The sequence below is a fragment of the Hoplias malabaricus genome, chromosome 1 (genome assembly GCF_029633855.1).
Source record: "Hoplias malabaricus isolate fHopMal1 chromosome 1, fHopMal1.hap1, whole genome shotgun sequence".
Taxonomy (NCBI): domain Eukaryota; kingdom Metazoa; phylum Chordata; class Actinopteri; order Characiformes; family Erythrinidae; genus Hoplias; species Hoplias malabaricus.
The window spans coordinates 71,515,407-71,538,239 of record NC_089800.1 but is presented as its reverse complement, the minus strand read 5'-3'; the positions used below and the strand labels follow the sequence as shown (position 1 = coordinate 71,538,239).

General features: G+C 37.6%; 1 protein-coding gene across 1 annotated transcript; it reads right to left on the bottom strand.

Annotated features, from left to right (window-relative positions):
• Positions 1-630: 630 nt before the first annotated feature.
• kif11 (kinesin family member 11) lies at positions 631-15,769 on the bottom strand. Its single transcript, XM_066682796.1, has 22 exons — positions 15,634-15,769; positions 14,471-14,579; positions 14,256-14,388; positions 13,873-13,970; positions 13,496-13,760; positions 12,060-12,184; positions 11,853-11,943; positions 11,323-11,565; positions 10,914-11,009; positions 10,733-10,821; positions 10,466-10,553; positions 9,192-9,380; positions 8,853-9,060; positions 8,389-8,561; positions 7,360-7,485; positions 6,744-6,902; positions 6,474-6,613; positions 3,310-3,589; positions 2,692-2,914; positions 2,001-2,164; positions 1,551-1,661; positions 631-1,133 (listed from the first exon to the last, which is right to left on the bottom strand). Exons 2-22 carry the CDS (start codon positions 14,545-14,547, stop codon positions 1,011-1,013), a joined length of 3,201 nt encoding a protein of 1,066 aa, XP_066538893.1. The 5' UTR covers positions 14,548-14,579; positions 15,634-15,769; the 3' UTR covers positions 631-1,010.
• Between the last annotated feature and the right edge of the window lie 7,064 nt (positions 15,770-22,833).

Genomic DNA, 22,833 nt, shown 5'->3' with positions numbered 1-22,833 from the left:
CGAAGCAGCGAAGTGCAGCGAAACGAGACGAGTCATTGGATAAATGCTGGGCTTTGTCCCGCCCATCGGACGCTCAGCGTCTCTGGGGGTCTATGGGGCAGTGGGCTGGCCTCGGCTGGCCCGGACGCTCAGCTTCTGCATGATGATTGGATGATCTGTCTGTTTTTACAATTATTATTACTTCCAACATCATTGATTTCATTATTTACGATTGCTAGACTTGAAAATTAGTCCAGAACATTGTGGACTTTGTTCATTCCAGAGTTGGGGGGCTTTATAAGAAAAGGCTCTCCCCAGCTCTTCCCTTCTGAATTCTGGCACTCTGAACTGAATAATTGTGGTGGCACTGGATTTTTTTTCTTTAACCATAAGATTGATTATTCTACTTAAATTGAACCTATTCTGGATGCATTTGACAGACACATGCAAAAGGAGCCTTCAAGATGGGACATCACAATCTCACTATCATCATACTCTAATCAATCTATGAATAATGTCCTAATTATGCAGCCCAAACTGAACTGGCACCCACTGACAGAATTGGCACACCTGAAACATATACTTTCAGTTTTACCTATAAAGATATTACAGGACATACTTTTTTAAAAATATTTATTTTAGCATCACCATCTGCACAAGTGCATCCCCATGCCTGAGAAAACCTTTTTGAATATCTGCGCAGTTGCCCACAGCAAACATCCACAAAAAAGTTTAGATTATACACACAAAATACTATTTAAAAAAAAAAAAAATTTAAATAAAAATAATAATAAAAAAAAAGGTCACAAATCTTCATTCATCCATTTTCTCAATGTCAAACATCTCAACCATACACATGCTTTAACAAGTGACACGGGGAAAGGTAAATGCCCCGATCATTGATTAAGACAAAACATGTAAATATTTAAAATTAATGGAACAAACAGACAGCTTGAAAAGACATTTCTAGATAGTTGAATTAAGTACAATTTACTACAGTAAATGGAGAGTAAAGAAATGCCATGGAAGAGTCACTGGTTCTGAGACCTGAGAGGTAATCTGGACCGAGGAGGGGTCACGAGGCTCTCATTTTCTGCCACCTTTGAGCGATTCATGGACTTGTTATTAAGGTTTTCTTTCTTGTTGGACATTTTCTGAAAAGAGAGTTTGCCAGAATTAATATGTTACATCAAAGTTTGTAGACATTGTTTCTAAATATTGCACAAGTGCACACATGGCTAAGGTGACCCTGCTCATGTTTTTGGCTACAGGAGATCTTGCCAAAACTGGGCTGTCAGCCTATTGGACTGTGTACTCCAACCAGTACCTTTGGAATGAGTGTTTGTGATCTAGAATTAAATCACTCACTATCAATGTTTATGTGGTTAACTGCCATCGAATCTTTACATACATTTGTAAGAACTTTAAATATCTCCCATTTAAATGTCTTGCCATAAAAAGGAAACGCTTACATTTTTTTTGGAATCACAAATATATAATATAAACATAAAATTTTGATCCTTAGAAATTCAGGTTAGCAGCAAATCTACTCTGTGGACTTCAAATTTTACCTTAAAGAAGGGAACCCTTCCTTCCTCATAGCATATCAGATTCTCATCTGGAATAGACTGCTGTGTGGAGTTACTGTCACTGGAGCTGCTGACTTCATCTTCAAGGGAGTCCTATTAAATAAAGACACATGACATATGAATAATATATCAAGGGTATAAATTCCTCTACTACATGCATACAGACTAGATTAGGTTCATCTTTATGCCCATGTGGAGATACCAGTTAAATTTAATGAGTTTTCAGAACATTAACATAAACATACACTTCTAAATATTACATAAAATCTTTTCAATTTATCATTTAGCTTTGAGTTTGGAAAGTATTATTGGATTACTTGACATGATATATGATGACATCTGCTGTATTACAAATTATGTCACTGAAAAGCCATAAAAGCAGGTAGCAGAGATGAGATATACTGCAGTAGCTGAATGTCTGTTGTGTCATACCTGTTCTACAGGTTTCTCTTCCTCCTCGGTGAGAGCATCACACTGATTAAGCGCACTCATTAACTGTGCCTGCTGATTCCTGAACTCGTCCTCCAGTTCTGCCCTGCTTCTTAGAGGGACTAGGACATGAGGGTACACAAACTCCTTGCGCTGGGGTGTTGTGCCTATATTAAACCCAATAGTGTTTTAATGGCCTGTATGCATTAGCATAATTCTTACAAAATTGTTATACCAGATTTGCAAATTGAAATACAGCATTATACCATTTCAATTATGTTTTAATAGTTTTATAAAATGTCTTAAACATTTAATATAGAAATATTGAATGTCTCATTAACTGCCTCCAAGATGAGCTAAGCCAGACTCAAGCAAACAAAGACGTGATGTTAATGTCAAAACAACAAAATTACTTTCATGTTGCAGGCTTACCTTTTAGGTCACAGCCATGAGCTTAAAACTAAAATTCGACATAATTTATTATTAAAAAATTAGCAAAAAGGGTATTAGGTTTGTGCCAGATGGGTGATTCTCATGAGAACATTCATTTTCAATAATTTCAATTTACTGTTCATGATGTGCCACAAAGAGTCCACTAGCACCTTCCATAAAATTATATTAAACAGTTGTCAGTATATTTAAGTTTTTCTAATTAATCTAATCTCTACACACAAATAAAACCATAGGGTCTTACCAGTGGGCAGGTCCTGTTTGAGTTCTTTGCTGAGGAAGTTGCTGACTGTATCTAGGACCTCTGTATTGAGGACAGTGAGTTCTTCTATGTCCTGCTGCAAAGTGGCCTGGTCTTTGTTCACCTGCAGGTTCACATTTTTCAGAACTCCCTCCATTTCATGCTGCACTGGAGAGAGACGACTTCTGCACTCCTCTACTGCAGCCTGACCTTGGATTTCATTTTGCTGCACAAAAAGGTGCCATTTTAGTTACAGCCTACTTTCAGAGAGGTCATCTTAAAGTATGAAATCTAACTGCTGGCTGTGTAGGTTACACCAGTCAGTAGCAACTAATTACCCATGTGCTATGTCATCACAAACCCAAGCCACAATGGGTCTGGAACTTTATATTTTGAGAAAATTATACTTAAAAAGGTTGTAGCAGTATTGTCAAGTAAATATTGGCCATAAACAGAAACTACCACCAAGATATTGTTTAGCTCTACATCTCAGCAACACAGTAGCTTAACTGAGATTAGAACAGCAAGTGTAGGTCAGTAGCATCATACAACTGCATTTAAAAAAAAAATAGATACATAACAATCAACTTAAAATAGAAACTAGCCTGCAGCATTCATTACCTCCAGAAGGTCGTGCATGACAGCCTTGCTCTCACTGATGAAGGTTCTCTGTTCCTGGGCATATTTTTCAGTCACATCTATGGCTGTGTAGCAACACTGCAGACCTGAATCAGCCAAAGAACTCAGAGAGCTTTGCAGGAGGCTACAGTGACCAGAACATTCCTCTAATGACCTCTGGCCCTCTTCTGCCACTGTACTCATCTCTTTTATTACTCTCTCTGCACAGGAGCCCAGATGGGAGTGGACAGATGAGGTTTCTTCCTCAGCCTCCATGCATTTGCTGAGGGAGCAAATCAATTTTATAGTTTGAAAGTTGCATTATGCAGCACAACACTCCCCCTCCATGCAACATAGGGTCTGTCCCAAAACCTAGTGAGCAAATGACATCAGTGTGCGCGCTCCAAACACAACAATTCAAAATTTTTAGTAGTGATCAACCGTTATGGGTTTTTTGATGGCCGATGCCGATTTTTTGGACAGCAGTAGTGGCCGATATGTAAAGCCGATATTCCCATTACTCAAGCTGTGAATAAACTAGAGACATTATCATGATTTATTTTTACAGAAATCCCTTCAAAATTTGTAAAAGAAACCATTTAGAGGTCCTGAAATATATATGAAGTGGTCAAAAGCTTAAGAAAACCAAAAAAAAAAAAAAAAAGTCTTTTTTTTTCTTATTCAAAAATAAGTTAGTGACTAAACTGAAGCGTTCATGAGTCCCATTACTTTTTCTTTTTAAAATTGTGTCTCCAGAGGTCTACTTTCGTCAGGTAAAATTTGGAGTTGATACCTCCTACGGATTTGAAGTTATTCAAGCTGGAGCAGACAGTGGACAGATGGCCTCTCCAAGTGTCTCTTTAGACCCCAAGCTCTCCATAAAGGAAAATTATTACTTTTACTGCAAAAATACAGTGTATATATACACATCTTGTCTAGACCTAATGTCAACATCTTGGTGAGGGACAGGAGACGAGTTTCTCATAGAAAGTAAAGAAACACACGAAGTGGCCATTTAACCCTCACCAAACAGTAAAAAAACCTTTAGTTATGGTGTATCCTGATGTACTGAGTTTATTTCTGATGTTTACACGTGTTTCTCACAGACTACAGTGTTCCTTTAAATGACTGACGTGTTAAAAGGCGAGAGCTGCACTCTGATTGGCTGTAGAGCAAAGCAACCTCCCCAACACCCCTGCTGCATTTAAATGCCTTCAGTGGGGGAAATATAACTAGTAAAAGACATCTAAGCTTTAAAACATGTTTATTGACTTCATTATTGTTTGTGGAGCTTGTGGCTGCCAAACAGAACCATTTGAGTCTCTCTCGCGGTGTCTGGGTCTGTTAGGCGCTGAAAACATATGCGCTCTGCTGCGTGTTTGTCCCTCCTCCTTGGGTGCACATCGCCATAACTCTGCCCGATTGGTCGACAGACTTGATTGACATGTCATTGGAAAGCTACACGGCAGTGCTCCACGGGGATATTTTAATTATTTTTGAAAATGCATACTATTTTTCGGCCTGTACTCGACACATGAGGATGAGTCACAAACCGTTTGACAGAGAGCCTCAGATTTAGTCTCGTTCTGAAGGGGACTATCTAAGGTAAGCGCTGCTGTGTTAACTGTGTGTGAGCCAGTTGTGGGCTCTTCAGGCTTCGAGACGCAGCGGTTTTGTCATTGACGAGGAAGAAATTTGAAGTTTGGAATATCTTATTTTTTTGGCTTTAATTCCTTAGTCCTACATTTTAGCGTATAATGGCTTATATCCTCATGATCCTGAGAGTCTGTCCATTCGATTGGTGTATGATATGTACACATTACTCAAATATGGCGCCGTGAAAAATCTGCAAACAGCAAAAATATTTATCTATCAAGTGGGATTATATATAAAATTATGAAATTAATGAACCTGTAGTACTTGAGATATACTGACTGAGATAACAATGAGTGAATTTTCTTTTATTATTTTTTTTTAAAATAGGCACCGCCGATTAATGAGCGAAATAAGAGGCTAAATAACGCTGGGTTTCTAGGTTACAACTATCAACTCAGTCGTTTATGATGCAGATTGAGTGCAAGTAACAAAGAGCAGCCAGTAACAAATAGTGAGAGCTGAAGAAGAGAAAATAATTCATACCGTTTTCTCTGATGAGACGGCATGCAGCTACAGGTTGGAGGCTTGTACTCCTGTACTTGTGCTCAATGATTTCTGTCTGTAAGATGGTAAAATGGACGCAAATGGTGCTCTCACAGCCAGAATGACAGAACTGCCCACAGCATTGCCTGTGTGCATTGTGTAAATATCGACCTCTTGTGCTAATATATCGGCCGATGCAGATTATAAAAAAAATGCCAAAAATCAGCTGGCCGATATATTGGTCGATCCCTAATTTTTAGATACACCATTATGCTGCCAACTAAGAAATAATTCATTCATTATCTGTAACGGCTTATCCAATTCAGGGTCGCGGTGGGTCCAGAGCCCACCTGGAATCATTGGGCGCAAGGCAGGAATACACCCTGGAGGGGGCACCAGTCCTTCACAGGGCAACACAGACACACTTCAGAGTCACCAATCCAACTATCAACTGTGTTTTTGGACTGTGGGAAGAAACCCACGCAGACACAGGGAGAACACACCAACTCCTCACAGACAGAATCAAACCCACAACCTCCAGGTCTCTGGAGCTGTGAGACTGCGACACTACCTGCTGCGCCACCGTGCCGCCTCTAAGAAATAATAATCTGGCCAAATTTTAAGACAGCATCGAACCCTTCCTAAGCCAAGAAGACAATCCTATGATGCAACGCCAGAACTCCCATCTATTTCTCCCAGAGCAAAAATAATTAAAATTGCAATAAAAACTGGAAGCCGCTGATGTTAATTTAACACACACACAAGCTGTGATGCAATTGCTCTCCACCTAGAGTGTTTCAATAACCTGCCTCATAAGGACAGACAACCGTTAGAACACTGCCTACTTAAAACAGCTGTCTAAGCATTCTAGGCAGCTCACTATGTTTTGGGATAGGCCTATAATTTAAAAAGTCAAGGCTTAAATTTAAATTTCTCCACTATCCTTCGCCATCTATTGTTGCAAAAGCAACTCAACACAAGCAAAAAACAATAAATGATGAGTACTAAGAACTTTAATACTTCCTCACCTCTGTATCGTGTCATTCAGAGTTTCCATGGGCACCCTCTGTGCATCTGACATCTCTTGAAGCCCTTCAAAATCTGTTTGCGTTTCCAAAACCAGGAGGTTCATCTGATCCTGAACACACTGAAGAAGCTGAGCCACACGCTACAAAGAATATAGAAATTGGCTTAAAACCTCAAACCATAAGAATTGTTTTCCAAAACCCACAAATCCAAATGTTTATTAAGGGGGGGGGGGTAATAACATGATGCTGTTTTTGTATATATAAATATACCGTTTGGTGTTTGTTGTTGGCCTGATTGATCTGCTGTTTCAATGTGTCATGTTCTGCTTGAAGGGAGATGAAACCCTGCATGGCAGTCTCCCGCAAGCTTGCCAGTGCCACGACATGACCACTGAAAAAAACACTCATCTCTGCCTTTAGTCCCTCCATCTGGAAGAGAGGAAATTTCTTCAAAAAAAATGCTGCTAGAATTTATGCCTTATCCCATAAATTAGCTGGAACAATAAAGTTCACTAGCAAGTATTGTATTATAAACTAGAACCAGATATTAACTATTAATTATAAATTATACAAATAAATACAAATTCCAATATTATATTTGGAATAAATAATCCATTTATAATACATAATACATGGGGGGGGGGGGGAGAAAAAAATAAATAACAAATAAAAAACAGGAAAGACTGTCGTTAAAGTAAATAACTGATTTGCACCCATGGCAGAGCATTCTGGGAAAGTAAGTGAGCAAGTGGCATGTCAGTTTCATGATGTGCTTTGGCTCAACAAACAGTATTCATTGCATTATTACATTCCTTTGCTGGCAGAAAAATGTCTATATACTTAATGTTCACTGTTGTTAAACTTTGTTTAGGGCATGAAAACACACCTTTGAAGCCAAGGCATTGTATTGCTTGAGTGTCTCCTTCAAACTGTCATTAATTGTCATGATTGACTGGATGCCAGGGATTGCCTTAGCAAACAAAACTTCTTCCAGCTGAAGCTTATGCTGATCCTGTGAACAGAACAATGCATTAATATGAACCCCACAACAACAGCTATTAAATACTGATGCAGCCTTTTACAAACAAACATCCAGAAATTATTAAAAAGGATCCTTTCATTATTCTTATTATTAGGAGTGTGGGTTTGATCCCTGGTGATGCCTCAGTCATCTGAGGGTGGAATTCTAGAAAGCTTAATTGCGCTGGTAGCATAGACCCTTTGCACATGGTTAGCATGGGCGTCTGTCCACTGATGGACAGAAAGAACTCAAACTGTCTAACTGGTGGGGAATTAATGCAAGATTGAGGGGTGTAGAAGTCTATGGAAATGAAAGCGTAATCTGCTCAGTTACATCTCCACAAGCATTTTGACCCAGACTGAGCACAGTTGGGATGATAACGCTGTTACACCGTGGAGAGGTGCTGCTTCTTCTTAAACATTTGAATTTTGCCATCTTCTACTGGTGTGATAATTTTGAAAATTACATTATAAATGCATTGTCAGAGTACAAATGGATATAAGGTCCATTTTAATTACTATTTTTACACAATTGTTGTATGATAACATGCAACATTTTAACTTAAACTGGGAAATGCATTTAAACTGAAATATTGTGGTGGGTCCAGAGCCTACCCAGAATCACTGGGGACAAGGCAGGAACACACCTTGGAGGGGGGTGCCTGTCCTTCACAGGGGAGACACACTCATATCTATGGACACTTGAGTCACCAATCCACCTACCAACATGTGTTTTTGGACCGCGGGAGGAAACATGGGGACTAAACTCCTCATAAACAGTCACCCGGACTTGAACCCACAACCTCCAGGTCCCTGAAGCTGTGTGACTGTGACACTACCTGCTGCGCAACTAGCAATTAAGACAATCTTATGGTTCAGTCTTGGGGCAGCTCACCAGCAGCTGGATGATAAAGTCCTTGTTTTTCTGGGTGAGGTTCTCCTGTTGCAGCAGTCTGCTCTTACAGCTATCCACTCCTTCTCCAACCGCCTCCTTCATTGTGCTGAAGGACTGCATCACACTGCTGGATGCCTCCTCAAAAACACGCTTGGTTCCAGACAGCAGTTCCACTACAGAAAGAGACAGACCTCTTTACCTGCTTTAGACAAGCTGCATTTCTAGATCTAGTTACTTCATTAAGAGAAAACCTTTTGGTGAAGCCATAAAAACATTGCTTCATCAAGTCAGATGGTAAAATTTATAACTCACTAGTTGACACCTGCCACTGAGCATGTTATTCTGAGTAGAATGACAAGCTTCATACTATCCAGTGCTACCCAACTCACATGTATTACACCCTTTTTTAGACATTTAGGCCAAAAGTAAGCTCAACCATCAATTTCATGAGTTGAATGACTAACCAACAGCATGGCAGTATTGGTCCAAGATGGCAGTGTGTTTGAGGCTCTGCTCCTGCAATGTAGTTTGCATGCTTCTGCAGGTCTGTTCCATATGCTGACTGAAGCTCTTCTGCACACTACTGTTGTGCTGTTCCACTGCACGAACCCTCTGCAGCTTCGCATGGAGACCACCCACATCAGATGTGCTGGCTTCTACAGTGGTCAACAACTGTGACAGAGTATTAAAGGCCTGGTGTTACAATGGATATGACCATTTTATTTAGATAAACCAACCCTTGTATTTGAATAAAACTGGTTTGGTGGCGCACACAAACACACTATATTACACTCCACAAACACCTGGTCTGCAGTGCTATACAGCTGCTCCTCTGTGCTCTGCAGCTGAGTGCTGACGAACTCCTCCTGTGTTAGCCTATGCCTGGTCTCCTTCAAGTCCTTGTGAATCTCTACTAGCTGATTATTTCTCTCCTGCAGGTCCTCAGTGCATTGCTCCAGCTTCTGTTTACTGTCTGAGAACAGCTCCACCATCTACAGCAAGAAAATAGCCACTTTGACATACACAAAATTCTTAAAGAAATAAAACTTGTCATTTTGAAAGATCAAACATTTACAAATACAAAAATGGTTTGGCTTATTCTAAATGATGTGTAGCATGTGGCAGAACCATCCTGTGTAATCCACACAAATCCTGACAAACTTGGGATGGGGGAATTCAAGTTTTCTTATTTTAGGACAAATTGTGACAGAAATGTGCCTCTTTTGTATGAAATTTTTCCAAATTTCATAGGTTTGAAAACTGAATGCAGCATGCCAGTTCATAATTTCTAGGTTATCTGATGAATCTTTCCACTTAAAAGAAACACTTAGGGCACTTTCACATGATATGCAGCAAAACTGCTTTGCACCGACGATGCCATCGTTTTTCTATGGAGAGAGTTTTGCTGCTTTGCTCAAAGCTCAACCAAAAAGTTTGACCTACTTTCCGTTAACCTTTCTGAAGTACAACCAATGAGATGGACTGAAGTGTATGATGTAACAAGCAGCACCTCAGGTTGACAGATACTGTAGATGTGGATGAGAAACTCATTCTCAGTTTCCCAGTAGCCAGAGCTCTATAACACCACTTTAAAACTGTATCACTACATAGTGAGGAAAAACACAAATGGCGAATTACCAGGTTGACACTTGGATAACAATTTCACATTTACAAGGCCTGCTAGCAACAAGCCTGCTTAAAAAGCACACACTGATGCAAACACCGCTTGAAGCCAAGCGGAGTGCAAAGCAGCGATTGGGAGACCGCGTGTCACGTGAAAACCCCCTTGGAGTTTTTTGCTCCTGAGGCTCTGCCCATTGTACTTCATTTACACTGTACAGAAATTAATGGGGAGGGCTATGTGGTTTCCTACCTGTACATAGCACTGCAGAATCTGCACTGCTGAGTTCTGAATAGTTATAACAGAGGCTACATTCATGTATTGTCAATACAGGTCAATGAAGCATCACAATGATTTTGAAAGTGCAATTTTAAAAAGGTAAATAGTAACTGCTTCATACTTGTATAGACAACAGAAGTGCTCCATACTTAACAGTTTCAAGTTTGAAAGGCTCACCTTCTTCAGCTCCTCTTCCACTGCAGCGATGCGCTCTGTGTACTCTGTAATCTGCTCTTCCTGACTCACCAGTTTACTGTTCATGCTCCTACAAACATGCAGATAAACATTCTTAAAAATATTAATCTAACAAATAAGGATTAAGCTATAAAAGCAACAAGACACAATGTCTGGTTTTCTGTTCACCATAATTCACTTAAAAGCTAAATGTTTGTAAGCTAAATGTCATCAAGCTTGCGGTATTCAAACAAGAAATTGTGCACATACTCATAGTTCTCAGGAGAAATATACACCCCGTGCTTGTCACGGGTGGCAGCCAAATCCCGTTTTAGGCGCTCAATTTCCTCTGTGTATTCCTGGACGGAACACATTAGTCAACAAGATTTATTAGTCAAAACAGATTTTAATAGAAACTACCAAAAAAGCACATAAGTCTAAAGTAACTTGCCTTAATGAGGGTTCTCTTGGTGAGTTTCTGGTTCACTTCAGGCTTATTCATGATGTTCTTTGCCCTGTTTGCATAATCCAGAGTGCTAAGAGTCTCCTTTAATTATAGAGTTAAGAGCCAGGTCAGTTCAGTTGCTGTTCAAGTTAAATTTTCAATAAATAGAAAGTATTTTCTCATTGGATTAGGCAAAAACCATAGTATGTGAAATGCACATTTTTTGACAATTTAAAATGGGTATTTGTGCACATTTCAAAATAATGTTGTAAAATAATAATATTGTAAAACAGCACAATAAAAAAGTTAATTAATAAAGTTTAAATAGAAATAAAAATAAATAAATTAGTATGCATCTAAAAGGATATTAAGGAGATCAAGACCTATGCCTCATTATCCAAGTAATGAAACCCACCTCCAAGTTAATTGACGCTGGAGAGACAGTAGCAATAATAGAGGTTTTTGTACGTCCCCCCAGGGAGTCCTGCAGAATTCGAGTGAGTTTGGATTCTCTGTATGGTACATGGGGTCCACGCTCCACCAGAGCTGTGATGACACGGCCAAGGGTTAACAGAGACTGGTTGATGTTGCCGGCTTCACGAGCACGCTTGTCCACTGCTCCCGAACGGCCAATGTTCTCACTGCCCGCAAGATCCACCTGAAAGTGGGTGGACACATTAAATTTACATTCATTTTTCAGATATTTTTATCCATAGTGACATAAAAAATTTGAATGTAGTCCAGAAATATGTACTTCATTATGATGTGTTGTTATGCCTTCTCAATCATCCACAAATAAAATTTATCCAAGCAAAGCAACTTAAAATGAGTGCAATTTGCTTTTGATACCATTTCACTAATATGTAAAGTCAATAAATTAGTGAAAATTGTCGTGTGTAGAATGCTGCAGGGAACGAAAATAGACTTAAGCAACCAAGTTCTCACCAGGTTGAGTTTTCCTATCTTCACCAACTCCTCTCCATCCAGTGTAATCTCTTTCATATGTATGGTCACAGAGAACACAGAGTGTGAACGGCTGACAGAGAGAGAAAGTGAAATTTTAAAAAAAGCCATAACTTCTTACATTTTTTAAAAGGCTGCTACCCAAATAACCAGTGGAATGTGAATGTGTGAATATTTTGTCTTTTGTACCTGGAGTATGCGTTCATCAAGGTGGAGGCAGTTTTCCTCTTGGCGGCTCCTCTCTCTAGGATCTGATACACCTCATTCTTGTTGTGTACAGTGATCTCCTCCAGACCTTTAACAATGACACCTCTCTAGCAAAACACAATTTATGATTTTTTTTTTTTTTTTAAATAAGAGATTTCAGAATTTATGCCAAATAACTAAAGTTTAGTCTTTAGATAGAATTAAAAACTATGACATCTTAATATGTATAATATACATTTGGTACATCTAGGAACCCGTTTCCAAAGATTTTTTTTTAGGTACTCTCCAAAATGTAATTAAAAACTGCAAAGATGTATGAATCATTTAACGCCTATATTTCATTGAAACATTGTACCAAGACAAAGTTCCAAAATGTTTTTTAAAAAGTTAATATATAAATTAAAAATGTATAAAATAATAATATGGACAGAGGATCCTACTGTGTTGTATCACCTCTTATTTAAATGTTTTTCCTCATTCAAACCAAACACAACCGCCACCCATGTGTCTCACACACAGCATCACATCACTTTTCGTGCATACTCTTGACAAACTATTTCAGGAGAACAGACAGACTAGTTGGTGACCTGCTGGTGGAACATTCTGTCATTCCTGATCCTATGTCACCAATTAATCAATGAGTGTGCAAACAAAAACATTTAAAGACTGCAGATTACATGACATTAGTGTGAAATGTACAGAGATGTAATGAAAGTCACAGTGTATACATAGAATTGGTGCCATTACCAGCTTTCTGATTTGATAACAAAAGGCAATAGTAAGCTAATAAAAACAGCAATATTTTATGTCTATAGTTTCTGTGGCAGTTGTCTGTACAAACTGAAGCACATCTTATATTTTTCTGCTGCTCTTGTTCAGCAGGACTGCTCTCAAGCCCAAATACTCACTTAACTTAAACAGAACTTGACATCCTTTAAACCTGTATCATCTCTCAATAAGATCCAAACCCTTTGTAAACAAACAATTATATTATTCTGGCTCTGTCACTGTCCTGATTTTAGAAAAAAAAAAAGAGCAGCTTTGAACAACTCGTTTCCCCATTAAATCTGGCGGAAATGCAGACTGGCTCCTGAACAGAACCCGTTAAAAACAGAGATTGTGTTGAAAGGGGCAAATGTGACGAAATGCAAGCATGTTACCTTATGGACAGTTGATAAACAACTAACTTTTCTGTCTTCATCTTAAAACTGTATATTAGTTTGTGCTACAACGTGATTGCAGCACACCAGCTCAAAAACCACACATTACCACATTCTCTCTTATGTATTGCTTAAAATATTCTAAAAGACACTTTTTGATTTTTTTTTTTTTATTTAAAAAAAAAAAAAAAAAAAAAAAAGGTACTTAAATAATAATAATAATCTGTTGCTGTATATGAGACAGATTAAAATATATACCTTGTTCCTGGGGTCATCAAACAGCTGCAGCCTTTCTGTTACGTCAGGTGAAGGACTGAGCAGATCAAACAGCTCTTCATTGTAGATCTCCAACAGTGACACCTTTACAGAAAACTCTGTTCCATTACTGGTCAACTTCTCAAAGATCTGGTGAAGTGTCCGAGGAATGATACCAGCCAGAGGATCCTCTTCCCATGTAAATTCTTCATTGGGTGTTCTCTCACCCTCCATTGTGAAAGTTTTGCCAGTGCCAGTCTGTCCATATCTTTAAAAAGGAAACAAATCTACTTTAAGTAGTGTGTTTTAATACAGACACCTACATAAACTCCAGCACACAAAAAATAAATAAATAAATAAATATTTGAATATTCACTTACGCAAAGACTGTGCAGTTATATCCCATGATAACTTCATCTAAAATGGGACAAACCACGCTCCTGTACACTTCTATTTGTTTCGCAGATGGACCAAACACCTGAATATTTGAAAATGAGATTAATTTGAGGAAATGTTTTAAAATATTTAAAGCAGAAAAATCATCCATTTGTACCATCAACAAGTAGCAAAGAAATTGATATTACATTATTATTCAGTAGTTTTATTTTTTTCTAGAGTGCAACTTATGAACTGCAGAATGCATCAAATGAACCAGTTTATGATCCATAGAGCAGATTACTCAACACAGGGAGCATATGTAATACCTTCAGGCCAATAGGTACAAAAACTGCTTCATAACCTGAAGTATAATCCAAACACTCACCATGTCAAAGGTGTAAGTCTTTCTGGACGTTTTATCATTCACTCCTCCTGTTCGAACAGTCAATTCTTTCCTGTTCTGGTCACACTCCACCACACTGTGCGAGTTGGATTTGCGTTCCACTGCATTGAAGGGCCTAGCATAAATCAAGTGCAGAAAGTAAAAATCAACACCCACCATTTACCATCATGTATCAGTGCTGAAATTAAAATGCTCACCTGCTTCGTACAACAACTTGAATATTTCTGCCCTTTTCTTCCTTTTTGGCAGCCGGCAAGGAGCCATATGAAGACATTGTCAAATTTTGTCTTCTATTTGGATCTAAGGCTGCAAGTCAAAGGGGAGGGTAAATAATATTTAAATAAATAATATATAGTTAAAAGAACAAAACTCTAAGGAAATATAGAATGGGTAACCAATCCCATCACCTTTGTGTGTGTGTAAAATATTTATATATGTACACACACACACAATACAGCTGCATGTATTTTTAAGATTATTTTTAAGACATTAGATGTTTTTTCCCCTTGAGCAATAACTTATAAATATGTCACTTTGATTTACAGTGATGGATCATTAGGGGTTTACTCAATGACTGGAGATGGAATTTAACAGTCAGCATCTGAGCACACGAACTTTCAGTCACAGGACTATTCTGAATGACATTTTATCCATCAGTCCTCAATGTAACGCATAAAACAAAACAGAATTTGACAAAGTTAGACTGCCAGTATACTGGCTTTAAAGACAGGAAATGCATATTATAAATAAGATGTGCCATTTATTAGCTGTTGGACAGAGTGCTGGTCATCCATGCCACTAGTTAAACAGCGTTTTTCAACTCAAAAATGAAAAACAATCAATTCATCATTACAAGAATTTAAGCCTTAAATGTGAAAAAGCTTCCATATCACTCCGCCCTTAACTAACATCACTTAATGGCCATATTATCTACACGGCTTAATGGTGAAACTTCATTTGAAGATAAACATTTAAGATATGATGACGTTACTAAAGCGTGGAAATATGTCTAGACATTTTTAAATAGATTTAAAAACCTTTACTGACAAAAACGTAAACATGTCGAGTAACACATTTACTAAGGTTTGAACAAGCCCTTTCGAAAACAAAAATGAGTAGTTAGTAAGCATGCAAATAAATGCCCAACAATAAAAAAGACGTTGCATTACACTTGTTGAATAAAATATAAGAAATACATCTTCAGACGTATGCTGATTAACGGAGGTGCACAAGTAAAAGCTACGGCGGCTTTTAAGGTGGAGCAGAAAACATCAAACGTACATTTCAAACAACGGGAAGAGAAAAACATAAACACACAACTGTTACAGAATATTAACAAAAAATTAAACGCCAACTAAACCTGTTTTGTAGTCGAGTAGCCCCTCGTGTCAGCGTCTTAAATTGAAAGGCGGATTAAAACTCCCGATTATGTTGCTTCAGCGGGTCTTACAAACTCACATCAACACAGTATGCGAACGGTTAGTCACTTTGAATGTAGCGTACCAGCAGCGCTCTTCCAATCCGCGAATAGGAACTGTCATCCTCGCCATGCCATTGGCTGCCACAAGACCCAGACGCAGCAGCGCTCAACCAACCTACGAGCAGAATTTTCCGACATTAGCATGGTGTAGCCAATCATATATGACAATTTTTTTCTACTCGAAATATTATTGGTCAAAGAGGACAAAGAGCGGGACCATTTTGTTCCCTTTGCATCACGGGAGCTACCGTTGGTTTGAAAGCGGCTGGTCTCCGACAGAAGAGGAACTTGATAATATTTTTGCTGATTTGTTTATTTATACTTTTAAGTATAATAACTTTTAAGGTATAAATTTTATCACCTTAAAAATATAACCAGAATTAAGGTGATGATATATCATGAAGAAGCTCATGCATGCTTTTATCTCCAGTAGAGTGGACTATTGTAATGGCCTCTTAACAGGACTTCTCAAAAAGTCCGTTAAACAGTTACTGCTCATCACAAATGCTGCTGCTAGAGTTTTAACCAGGACTAAGAGAATGGCGCAAATCACTCCAGTTCTAAAATCTCAACGTTGGTTTCCAGTTAACTACAGAATAGAGTTTAAAGTGCTGCTTCTAGGTTATAAATCACTGAACGGGTTCGGCCCAGAATACATCTCAGATCTGTTTAGAAAATATAAACCCAGTAGATCTCTCAGATCCTCAGATTCAGGTCAGCTAGTCAAACCCGGTCCAAATAAAATTTTGTGAAGCAGCATTCAGCAGGTATGGTACAGGTATGGTAACTGGTACACACTACCAGAAAACCAAGCATCTGTCCCGAATGTAGAAATATTTAAATCTCGGTTAAAGACTTATTTTTTTACTGTGTTTTTAATTGAGCTTTAGTTTTGTATTACAAATTTAGTTTTGCACTACATTTCTATTAATTTAATTATTTAAACTACAAACCGGATTCCAAAAAATGTTGGGACACTAAACAAATTGTGAATAAAAACTGAATGCAATGTGGAGGTGCCAACATCTAATATTTTATTCAGAATAGAACAGAAATCACAGATCAAAAGTTTAAACTGAGGAATGTATCATTTTAAGGGGAAAATATGTTGTTTCAAAATTTCATGGCATCAACAAATTCCCCAAAAAGTTGGGACAAGGCCATTTTTTTACCACTGTGTGGCATCCCCCCTTCTTCTTACAACACTCAGACATCTGGGGACAGAGGAGACCAGTTTCTCAAGTTTAGAAATAGGAATGCCCTCCCATTCATGTCTAATACAGGCCTCTAACTGTTCAATCGTCTTGGGCTTTCTTTATCGCACCTTCTTTATGATGCGCCAAATGTTCTCTATAGGTGAAAGATCTGGACTGCAGGCTGCCATTTCAGTACCCGGATCCTTCTCCTACGGAGCCATGATGTTGTGATTGCTGCAGAATGTGGTCTGGCATTATCTTGTTGAAAAATGCAGGGTCTTCCCTGAAAGAGATGACGTTTAGATGGGAGCATATGTTGTTCTATATGGTTTGAATGTAGCTACGCTGAGAACTATACCTCCATGCTAGAGTTGGGTTTTCATAGCATTGAGGGGGTAAAATTTGTTGCATTCATGTGAATTCACACTTTAAAAAATAAAATAAAAAATCATTCCCCCAATGTGGGACATAGTCCGAAGAGCAACACTTTCAGGATTAGCCCTGATTACACTTTGCCTAACATGTCGTCTTTGGACTAGGATGCCTTCACCAGCAAGGTCCCATTTCGTCATTGGCAGAGACAATGTCCTGCACACAGTTGTCAAGTGCTTCTTCTGATAGATCTGTGTAAAGACCTAAAAATAATACATTGTATTGTTACTGTCTACAGACACAAAGTACATAAATTTTTTTTTAGTTTTACTCTAAGGAAAAAACATTTTAATATTGTGTTGCAGTGGTAAAACATTACAGTGACGAAATCATAAATCAATTACTAAAACAAACAGAATTGTAACAAGGTAGATAACTGGGTTTCTATCTAACTCATTCACATATTTTAATTACATTTATGAAAATATGGCTAGTAAATGTGCATTTTCATCTGCAGTGTTAAATGAATAAAAAAAAAACACTAATAATCATGTACAGTTGTAGTTTCAAAACTTGTGTGAGCAATGTCAAAAATGTGATTTTATGCAAATAAATTTAATCAATCTAAGCTGCATTATACTGTAAAATTGAACAGTTACTCCATCCCCTTACTTGATATACAAATTTAAATTATTTCCACTTAGAATTTCCTATTTTGGATGGAGGGGGGTCAGAGTGACACCATTATCAAGGAGTTACCAGTCTGAATAACAGATCATGCTCTATCATGATCAGGCACTCTCTTCTAGAAAACTTCTAGTCAGCACAGGTACAGCACAGTAATGGATCATAAGCAGTGCTCTCCTCCGAGCATGTTTGCTTACATGAGATGCTGCATCAGCGGACGTTCAAAGAGACAGTTACTGCCTTCAAATATATCGGAGGAAGCACGTGTTATTCTACATCCCCCTCAGTGTGCAATTTGACATTCTGTTTGGCGTTCTGTTTGCTCCACAATCATGGGGAAGACTGCTGACTGACAGTTGTCCAAAAGATGACTATTGACACAAAAGGTCATTGCTGTTCACAGAGCTGTGTCCAAGAACATTAATAGAGAGGTGAAGGGAAGGAAAAGATGTGGTAGAAAAAAGTGTACAAGCAGTAGGAATAAATGCACCCTGGAGAGGAGTGTGAAACCAAACCCATTCAAAAATGTGGGGAAGATTCACAAAGAGTGGACTGCAGCTGGAGTCAGTGCTTCAAGAACAACCACCACACACACATATGCAAGACATGAGTTTCAACTATTGCATTTCCAGTGTCAAGCTACTTTTGAACAAGAGACAGCGTCACAAGCGTCTCACTTCCAAAAAGGACTGGACTGCTGAAGAGTGGTCCAAAGAGACAGTTACTGCCTTCACATATATCGGAGGAAGCACGTGTTATTCTACATCCCCCTCAGTGTGCAATTTGACATGCAGTTCCAAACTTTTGTGTCAATTATTCAATTTGTATACAGAACAATTCACAAATATTTCTTGACCCTCATATTTTCCTATAAGTGCTTTGTAAAGACATACCTTATACTTTTCACAGTGCTTCTTGATACACTTAATGTTTGCAATCTGTTTACCAGACAAGTTAAATGATAATAACATCTGCGACTGCTCATGTTATTTGATTCACTGGTCTTCTTGCTTGTCCTGCCTTCTGAGGTACGGTAAAACCAGGAGAAACTATAGTCCATGAGAAAGTAGTTTAGAATTTACAAATATAATAGAAAATGGAAAAAACAAATCATCTTCTGAACTTTTAACTGAAATAGAAAGCCCAATGAGCCCAACTAAAATGATTTGCTTTGGAATATCATATATCCAACTGTGGGGTGTATGAGACTGCCTTGAATGTTGGTTATACAGTTTATACACAAACATTTAATTGCAGTTGATGATGCCAAGGGTGGCACAAACAGTAAAGAATTTAAGTAGCTTTAATCTTCTCACATTCTGTATGTATTGAGTAAACTTATCTCACTGATAAATGTAATAAACATGTAAAAGCTGCTTTGTGTTTACTCATATTGTCTTATATTAAATAGAAATTGTTTTATTTGACATGCAAACTTGGATGATGTTGATTGTTGGCTTCCTGAATTAATTCACTGATGAGCCCAAGCATTTCATCAGCCACTTCAGCTTCAACTAGTTGCCCATTAGCCCAGCGAATGTTCGAGGCCACAGTCTCCAACCTGTTACATAATAAAAAAAAAATAATAATAAAAAGTGATGTAAAATCACTGTCTTAGCCTGACTTGTGTTCTTTTGTTGTAATTAAAAATACCTTGATTGACTCGGTTCTGAATTAAACACAATTCACTTTAAAATATCACGAAGCGACAACTATATTTTTGTGAAGAAACCAGACTATATCAAATGCACAGTATCAATTGCTGGTCATCCGATGATAAAACTCTAAAAATCTAAAAAAAAAACTCTACATTCTAAAAATGTTCTACGGCAGCCACTCAAAACATTTCTGGATGCCATCTCAAACTTATTCCAAATGACCCACCCACATAAACCCACACTGCACACATAGACAATTCCAAACGAAACTGCACAGCTGCGTATAAGACATGTGATGGATATGCCAGACCCAGAAACGGCCAAGGAACAGCTTACATCACTAGAACATACCCCCCATATGACCAAAATGTAGAGCCCATATAATAAAAATTTAGAGCCCATGTGACTAAAATGTACCCATTAGCGGTGTGTATATCGATGCCAACCAGTAGTATGGAAGTCCCTTATCATCTATACATCCAAAAGTGACATGTTAACAGGGCATCTTCTGTCATCTTAAGACATCCAAACACCTTAAGACGTACAAAATCACGTGTTAAGACGGCACATTTTGGCATCCTACGAAATTCTAAATTAACATGTTCACATGTATGCGTAAATATGTGCATATACAGACGAAAAAATATGACGTGTTAACGACTCTTCACATCTTTTAGCCAATCAGTGAACTATAATATGAACATATCTGCATGTGAATAAGGGAATGTGACCAAAGCTGACAACTTGCAACGTTTGGCTTCCCATATTCAAGAGAAACTTACACGTTACTATGGCAAGCCCTTCTTAATTTAGAATTGTGTCTCGTAATAAATGAATTGCAGATATATGTAATGTAATTCCAGTTGCACAATTTAATGTTAATTCTAAATTAAGATCCCTCTAACTATATTTTGACTAGGTGAAATAACAATTTGAGATATCTTTAAATTTACCATTGACTTCAATGGAGGCACCAATTCAAGATATCTGAAATTAATTATTGACTATCTTAAACTTACATTTCAAATATCTACAATTAAATTATGACTAGTCAAAAAGTAAATATCTTGCCTTTTGTTCTGACTAGTCATAATTTCAGTTAAAGATATCTTCAATAACCTCCTTATTAAAGATATCTTAAATATATTTTAAGATATCTGAAACCATATTGTTGAATATGGTTGTAATTAAATTAATTAATTAAACAGTCTTTAATTTAATAGTCAAAACTAAGTTAGAGTGATCCAAAACTGCATTTTAACTGGTCACAATTCCTTTTAAAATATCTTCAACAAAATTACAGATATCTTGAACTTATTTGCCTTTTGTATTTCAGATATCTTAAAGGATCATTCTGAGCAGTCAAACAATAGCTGATGTACAGGTGCTGGTCATAAATTAGAATATCATGAAAAAGTTGATTTATTTCAGTAATTCCATTCAAATAGTGAAACTTGTATATTATACTTTTTCATTACATACAGACTGATATATTTCAAGTGTTATTTCTGTTAATTTTATGATTGTAACTGACAATTAATGAAAACCCCAAATTCAGTAGCTCAGAAAATCATAATATTGTGAAAAGTTTCAATATTGAAGACAACTGGTGCCGCACTTTAATCAGTAAATTAATTCAAAACACCTGCAAAGGCCTTTAAATGGTCTCTCAGTCTAGTTCTGTTTGCTCCACAATCATGGGGAAGACTGCTGACTGACAGTTGTCCAAAAGATGACTATTGACACAAAAGGTCATTGCTGTTCACAGAGCTGTGTCCAAGAACATTAATAGAGAGGTGAAGGGAAGGAAAAGATGTGGTAGAAAAAAGTGTACAAGCAGTAGGAATAAATGCACCCTGGAGAGGAGTGTGAAACCAAACCCATTCAAAAATGTGGGGAAGATTCACAAAGAGTGGACTGCAGCTGGAGTCAGTGCTTCAAGAACAACCACCACACACACATATGCAAGACATGAGTTTCAATTATTGCATTTCCTGTGTCAAGCTACTTTTGAACAAGAGACAGCGTCACAAGCGTCTCACTTCCAAAAAGGACTGGACTGCTGAAGAGTGGTCCGAAGTTCTCTGTTGAAAGTAAATTTAGCATTTCCTTTGGAAATCAAGGTCCCAGAGTCTGGAGGAAGAGAGGAGACACAGAATCCACATTGCTTGAGGTCCAGTGTAACGTTTTCACAGTCAGTGATGGTTTGGGGTGCCATGTCATCTGCTGGTGTTGGTCCATTGTGTTTTCTGAGGTCCAAGGTCAATTCAGGCGTAATTCAGGCAAAAGGAGCCCCAACTAAGTACTGAGTGCTGTACATACAGCACATACATACATTTATATGTTCTAATTAATTTTCTAATTCTAAATATTTTGCATGTTCATACTTTTCAGTCAAAAATCAAATCAAATTAAAAGAAATAAACATGTGAAATATACCAATCTGTGTGTATAATATACAAGCTCCGCTTTTTTGAATGGAATTACTAAAATAAATCAACTTTTTCATGATATTTGAATTTTATGACCAGCACCTGTTCATAGGGCATTTTTGCCCCATTTAAAAATTGAAAATGTAACTTGTGTAAAAAGAGGTATAATATATCCCCTTTAAATACCAGCTAAAAGTTTTTGAGTAATAACAAATCTGATCACAACATTTGTCTTTTATCTACAGAAAACATACATACGAATATATTTGAAATTTTCTCCAGGGGAAGGGTTATTATACACGCTACGTCTCGCAAACTCGTGTATCATATAGAATCTCGAGTTTAACTGTGGTAAATACGAAGTTGTCCGCTGTTCAAATGCAATTTACAATAGGTATCACTCAAACATAGCAACAACCCTGGCTTTTTTACTTATTGTACATGAACTACTCAAATATTTGGGTTCCATGAAAGTAATGCCACTACATTTTCTAAATATTTTCATATATTTGCTTTCTGATAATATACACTTTTTGTTCGTATCTAGCTAGTTATGAGTCGAAATATTATGACTTTATTAAAAAAAATTCATACACTTGTACAGTTTCATTCTTGAAATATTAAGTGTCTTATCGCAATACATAATATTTTGAAACGAATTCTCTATTACAACTTTATTCTCGAAACGCATTTATTTTTCAGTGTCGCAGCGGTAGGATCTAAAGTTCATGAACC